We start from the raw sequence: 7,185 nt of genomic DNA, 5'->3' as shown, positions 1-7,185 counted from the left end.
TGATATCAGCCTACGATCTAGTCTTTTTCTTGAAGGGGTCGAATACTACATCCACGCACAGGTAATATTATCGTTTCGTGAAGGTAGTGTGATAACCTTTGTCTCAATGACGTCATGCAAAAAACTATAAGGACAACTATAATACGCTGTGGAAAAATTATTTTTTTAAATTATAGGCTATCAACAGAGCGGGATTAAGTTCTGCATTTTCAACTGCAAAATTCCAAGTGGATAGAACACCGCCTGAAGGAGGCCACGTATGGGATGGAATGACAGATGTAACACTTATTATATAACGTTATCATTTCAAATTGTATATTTAATAGTAGAGGTATATAAAAAGGATAATGTAGGGTGAAATTCATACAATTAATAGTATATGTTGTCGAAAGTGACCAGGACAATTGTGATTCAAACAAACCATTTTATCGATTAAATTAAGGGTAAGTGAAAAATAACCTGAGACATTAATCGACTGACGTATGACTGTCACAGCATGGGCAACACTAGTATCACCATGATAACTTCGGGCGAAAGGGAACAAAATACTTGAACTGGTTTACAATTTGCTTCCATGGTGTATGTAATGGCTCAAAGAGTATTCTTTAACAAGTAGTGCCTTTCAGATCAAGCATTTTATGCTCCCATACTTTTATTATATTTAATTTATAAATACTCGAACTCGTACCCGTATGTTCGTAACTGCTGAAATATCTGTCATATTTAAAATTGTTAAAGGTTGATGCTGATTTTCAAAAAGACTCTGATCAAATAAGATGTCAATGGAAAGACTTCTTTGACCACCATTCCGATATCATGCACTACATGGTTTCGCTTGGCTCTAGCCGTTACGATCATGATGTGGCAGCGAGTGTAAACGTTGGCTTACAAACAAGTAAGAACACGTTATTTTTTACTTTATATTACTGTGTGGCTACAACATATAATGATGGTATTCTTGTTTATATCAAGTGTGACAAATATCCAGATTAAACTTTCTTTCAGGTCACATTTGGTATTTGCCATTAGCAACAGGTAGAAAATATTACTGCAATGTAATGGCTTGTAATAGAGCTGGACTATGCAGCAGTCGATCTTCAAATGGTATTATACTAGACAAATCGCCACCTATACCTGGAAAGGTTCGCGTAGGATCACGAGATCTGCACCTTCATTATCTATCTCAAAGGTATGCCATATAGTGTTTACTTGTTTTAGATTGATATGCTTGCAGAATTTACTGTGCCCATGTGCGTTAAGAACTAATAATAAGGTATTCGATGAACACTAACGTACTATTATGATCCCTGGTGATTCATATTGTTTGTTATCATTTGAAAAGGATTTATGTGTAGAGAAAGAATATGTAAATAGTATACCGATTAATATATTGCAAACACGCTGTGCTGAAATTGGAATATTAAACAGTAGATACTTCACTTTCGATTCCAATTTTTATGCGAAAAGCTACAGAAACAAGCTCAGTAGCAAAAAGTTTTAACATAATCCCAATTCACAAAAATAACAGAAATACCATTCTTTTAAAACTTTAGGAGTAATGTATGTTCGATTTATCTTTTACAAATTGATTATCAGTAAGAAATGAACATTGAAATGATATGGGGTCGCCAGGCATCAACAATTAACATTTTAGCCAATGGCATATTAAAACGAAAATCTGATATGTAAATCGAATACCGAAATTTCGCATCATAGCATTTCAGTACATCATTTTCAGATCCCATGTAGAAATACATTGGATTGGTTTTGAAGATCCGGAATCCGGAATAGAACGATTTGAAGTTTGCATTGGAACTACTGAGGGCGTATGTGATATGTTGCCATCCTTCAACTCTCTTCTAAAAACAAGTTTCATAAGAACTAATGTAAATCTCCCGATTCAGACAAAGTTGTATGTAATGGTGTGGGCATTTAATCATGTCGGACAGAATGTATCACAGATATCGCCTTTTATCTATATTGATGACACGCCGCCTCAAGTTGCTTTAAAACCCATGTTCAATTTGAACTTCGGTCGTTCTTCGGTGAATTCCTCTTTGGACTACCAGTGGGATAGATCGATCGTGGATATTTTCTGGGAGTTTACAGATGCAGAGAGTCATGTTGTTGATCAAACACTGTCATTAAAAACGCACCATGATGGCCATACACCTTTAGAAAATATTCAAATCGGTGCAGTTAATTCGTTTTCAATTACTTTGGATAAAAACAATTGGCTTAACAACGGCGATAAGTATTATATGTTTGTTTCCGCATGCAATGCTGCCGGACTTTGTTCAACAAGTCAAACAAATGAATTACTCATTGATGCTTCGCCGCCACACACCGGGGGATTTATGCAACCAATGTCCTGGAAAAACTACATAACCGCTAACAAAACGATGGTGAATGTAACCCTTTCTTGGTATGGATTTAATGATGAGGAATCCGAGATTAAAATGTACTACATCACAGTTAGTAGATCATATTCAGGTGAAGATATGTCAGAAGGAAAACTGAGCGTCATTCCTACAGACGATGGCAAAGAAATAACAGCATCGTTCACTCTAAACAATGAAATTATAACAAATGAAAAAATAGTGTTGACAATCTTGGCTGAAAATTATGCAGGCCTCAACAGTACTGCTGCAAAAGTCACCGTTGTTGCTGTCCAAACTGGAAATTTTAAATCTCTCTCGGAAGTACAAGGTTATTTTGAAATCGAGAAGCACTCGTGCGACGTACACTATTGCGATGGCTCATGTACTTGCGCGGTGTTTGGGCGACCATGCCTTAGTGATGAGATACCCGAATGTTCAAGTAAGGCAGACATCAAAACAAATGTAAATATTTCAACGGGACTTGCGAACGGTAACAGCTTTTTCACAAAGTCGTCAGCTTGCATTTATGGAAATTGGAACATTACCCACGAAAACACACCAATAGAAAGATCTCAATGGACAGTAGGAATATTCAACGGATCCGAACCAGGGGATGGAGTGTTTGACTTGAGTTCAGAGAGCCCTTGGATTGATGTTGGTAAAGAAAACAAAGGCATTTACTGTCTACCGGTCGGAAAAGGATTGAATACAATGTATGCTTATTCGCTGTATCTAAAAATATGGCTTAATGCTACCACATTTGAAACATATTCATCCAAGCCGTTAGCAGTTGATCACACACCACCTTCTATACGAAGGGGCCGATATATCAAGGATTCGAACATCTTTTGTCAATTGGATTTTGATGTCATTGATTGGACTGAAAATATCACCGCATGTTGGGATGGTGTATTCAGCGAACAACAAAGTACCATTACATATTACAATGTATCACTAGGAACAAGCGTCAAAGGTATTTAACAGCTCTTTTGTTAGATAAATAGCTTTCTCATCTTCGCAGCTTCAACTATTGTTATATCTATTAGGGTTTTAGCGTCAGCGTTTGTAGTCATTTGTAAGATTAGTACAAATCGTTGTTCCATGTTTCGTAATTTTATATATGCATGGTAACTTGTTATTTGAACATGTTTTTATACTCCAGGCAACGACATTGTCCAAGTATCAAACGTTGGATTATCTACGAATTTTACGGTAACTCGTGTCAGACTCGAGCCTGGAATCAAGTATTTCTTTACCGTAACTGCTGTGAACATATTAGGACTAAACTCACAAAAAAGTTCTGATGGGTTTCTCATCGATACTGATAATCCGATTCATGGTGTTGTATACAATACAGGTCGATTTATGGACAGTAGCTTCCAAGGAGAGGCCGATAGCTTAAATATTTCTTGGACAGGGTTTGTTGATCATTATTCAGGAATCCAAAGTTATTATGTTGCTTTAGCTGAAGTTAACGAAACGCTTAATCAAGGAGATTTTGTAAATGTTGGTTTGCAAACTACTTACTCGTTTCGGAATTTGATTTTGCAACACGGCCACACATACATCAGTTACGTCAAGGCTGTTGATTCGGTAAAACACTACAGTAATGTTTCTGCAACACCCGCTATAACTATTGATACGACCCCTCCAGCTGGCTTCTATTGCAGAAATTATAATGAAATAATGAGAGACACTTTTATGGTTGAAAGAGTACGTCTCATTGAATTTCCTTATTCATTTCGTAAAGACGGACTCTATCGAGCCATTGGTTATTTAGAAAGCGGTGTTAATGATTTCCGTGTAACGATTCAATCTGGATACTTACATTTTTCCTTACCCATTGTGACCAATCATAACGGATCGATATATTTCGAGTATGATTTTTCACCATCCGAATCTTTGAATGAAACCTTATACATAAACATCTTCGGAAAGAATGCAACAGTTTACATGACCCTCTTTGAATGTGATGCAAAAGTTCAATCAAATGAAAATGTTGTAAGAGTTTCTCAGCTGGTTGGCTCGGAAATAGCTGTATCAGTGAATGTTGAAGACAAGGAGAGTAAAATAAAACAGGTATATATGAAAAATCACATTGCTTTGAAATACAACTTATGCAATTCCATTGTGAAGTTGGCAAAATTTTCATTTCAATGATTAATTTAAGAATCACATTCTTACCCGTGTTTCTTTTTTGTAGGTTCTGTTAGGTGTTGGAACATATCCAAATTCGTTTCAAATTGTTCCTCTCCATCAAGTTCACTGTGTAAACATTCATTTGTTAAACATCGATGGCGTTTCCCACAGCACACCATTATTCGTAACAGCAATAGTGGATAACCATGCTGGTTTAAGGTCAACCTTTTCATCGATACCGATCGTCGTTGACAGAACAGGTCCAGTGATATCGTTGTTGGAATTTAATACCATATCTTTCTTGGATACAGCTGCAAATGGGACTGTAGAAACAACAGTTAATATTTCTTGGAGTGCGATGGACAACGAATCTGGGCTAAAGTCATGTTATGTTGGAATAGGTAATTAAATGTTAATCTTTCCAGGCACTCGTCGCGTTTCCGAAATGCGGCTCTCTGGAAATTTTTGCAGCCGACAGTCTAAAACAGTAATGTTTACTTGCAAATATATTCTTATGTATTAAAATATGCATTACCTTTGTAGGAATTCAATTTGATATACAGGATGATATATTGTTTAGAAATAGAAATTGCAAATGATAATTCGTCGAAATTGCGTGAAATCACAAAACAATACATTGTTGTGTTCGTAAATTTCAGGAAATACAGTCAATGATAACAACGTTTTAAAGGCTACGTATGCGCCGGGAACAATGTTTACAACAATCATGTTAAATTTAGCACATGGAACACGCATGATAGCGAATATAAGATGTGTCAACAAGGTAGAAATAGCTTCAGCTATGTCATCAAGCACCCAATATGTGTTGTATTCGAAACCAGACATGAACTCGGTGTATTTGAATGTAATCGCTGACAATGAAATGTCTACAGATTGCAACATGAAACACGTTTTCTCTGAAGGTCCTGTAAGCATTGCGCCAACTGCGTCGCCTTCTTGTCCCCTTTATCTTCAAACGAACGACTCCTCGATTAAGCTTGAATGGTCTGGAAGGACTGATAAGCTATATATTGAACGATTTGAGTTCAAAGTAGCGAAGAACGAAAATGAAACGATTATAGACTGGACAAGCTGTGGTTTATATAGAATGATCGACGTTGCTGGACTTTCCCTTCAATCTAATCAGATGTACACATGTTCTGTACGTGGAATTGATATAAGAAGCGGTAGAAGTGATCCTCTGACGGCATTGGTTAAACCACGATGGTTTGTACCATCCTTAACAGGTACAAATGCAATCAGTACTGTTCTTTTTTTACCTAAGCTCATGATTCCGTGGTTGTCGTACTTTCATTCCGAGTTTATACCTATCATGTGTTTGACTTGCGAATTTGTCGTGTTTCTTTCAGATGAAGAACAACTAGGAATGGTACTTTTTTGAAAGTAAAGGATACTTTATACAGGGTTACAGTTTAGTGATTGTTAATGATAAGTTTGTGTTTCGTAGCATGCAAAATTGCTTGAGAATTTTTTTTCATTTCTGTCATTTGTACTATTGTTGTTGATTTTCAGATGAAGCGATAACTGCTTCTTTTTCAAACAAGACGGTCACTTTAAACTGGACGGACGTATTTGCGATGACGTCAAACAATGCCTTCCTTTTTGACGTCAGTGTGGGAACACGGAAAGGATACAATGATGTCATCGATATTAAGAAGACAAGAGATGCCTTTGTTACTTTTCGTCCGCCTGAAAATTCTATCTTGGGTCCAGTTGGGAACGAACTCTTCATAAACGTTGTGTGCAAAGACATGCTTGGTCTATTCACAGTGTATGAAACAGCCATTGCAGTTTTATAGAACGAGTCCAGTTGGATTAATTTTATATTTGTCATATGGCTATGAACAAGTGTCGCAGTATAAAAAATTATCTACAGTTAAGTTTTTCATCCGGTCATAGTATAGAACTTTTAATAGAAACTAGGATTAGGTTAGACTTAAATATATAATTATATTGTTATATACATTTTTACCTGTAATATTAATTTGAGATGTGTTTTTGATCATATTTAATTGAGGCTTGTAAGTGTATGTTCGATGGACGTCAATGTGTATGAATTAGCTTCCATTTGTTTAATTCCTGCAGTACACTGACTTAACTTTACTACACACGAGTGCGTGTTAGTTGTTATGACTTTTGTTGACCGTTGTGTATAATATGATTATTAGACGTAGTGTTAATATTTACTCGCCATATTAAGAACATATATTTTGATATATTAACAAATATACTGAAATTCATACACAGTGCGGCCTGTAGTATCTATCTTTATTCAGTTTATTTTCAAGCATAATTTTATGTTCGTTTTGTAAAATATCTAATAAAATTGTAATCTTAGAAATGGGCTATAATTTACCATAATATGATGCGCATTATTCAGCTTATCAAGACACAAAAAATATTAAATAACATTTGATGACGTTGGAAAAATAGTTTTCGTAAAATATCTACTATCCCCTCTTGCAATTTTCTAAAGCTTACGATATACCGAGCTAAAACGTCGCTAACAACACTTTTCTCTGTACGTCACTTCCAAAAGTGGAGAAATATTACAAGTGGTCAGCAGGGGGAGACTATCAATTTTTTAAATCAATATCTACGCCGCCACAAATTCACTAGACAAAAATACATATGTACACAAATC

General features: G+C 35.9%; 1 protein-coding gene and 1 long non-coding RNA gene across 2 annotated transcripts; both read left to right on the top strand.

Annotated features, from left to right (window-relative positions):
* Nucleotides 1–206: 206 nt before the first annotated feature.
* On the top strand, nucleotides 207–1,140 carry LOC128246661 (uncharacterized). The gene is made up of 3 exons (XR_008263318.1): nucleotides 207–278; nucleotides 739–895; nucleotides 1,006–1,140. It is a non-coding gene; the product is annotated as an uncharacterized LOC128246661 (long non-coding RNA).
* A 1,665-nt stretch (nucleotides 1,141–2,805) lies between these two features.
* Nucleotides 2,806–6,788, top strand: LOC128203377 (uncharacterized). The gene is made up of 5 exons (XM_052904782.1): nucleotides 2,806–3,354; nucleotides 3,544–4,460; nucleotides 4,585–4,921; nucleotides 5,180–5,767; nucleotides 6,054–6,788. The coding sequence occupies exons 1-5, from the start codon at nucleotides 3,093–3,095 to the stop codon at nucleotides 6,338–6,340; spliced, it is 2,391 nt and encodes a 796-aa protein (XP_052760742.1). The 5' UTR covers nucleotides 2,806–3,092; the 3' UTR covers nucleotides 6,341–6,788.
* The last annotated feature ends 397 nt before the right edge of the window (nucleotides 6,789–7,185 follow it).

Source organism: Mya arenaria, chromosome 9 (assembly GCF_026914265.1).
Source record: "Mya arenaria isolate MELC-2E11 chromosome 9, ASM2691426v1".
In the NCBI taxonomy this organism is placed as follows: Eukaryota; Metazoa; Mollusca; class Bivalvia; order Myida; family Myidae; genus Mya; species Mya arenaria.
This window is presented reverse-complemented; position numbering and strand designations above follow the sequence as displayed.

Bases quoted from the DNA above. Each gene is read 5' to 3' on its own strand.
- LOC128203377 (XM_052904782.1), top strand. From the start codon at position 3,093: ATGTATGCTTATTCGCTGTATCTAAAAATATGGCTTAATGCTACCACA. The intron at 3,355-3,543 runs GTATTTAACAGC...TTTATACTCCAG, and splicing joins ACTAGGAACAAGCGTCAAAG to GCAACGACATTGTCCAAGTA. The intron at 4,922-5,179 runs GTAATTAAATGT...CGTAAATTTCAG, and splicing joins GTCATGTTATGTTGGAATAG to GAAATACAGTCAATGATAAC.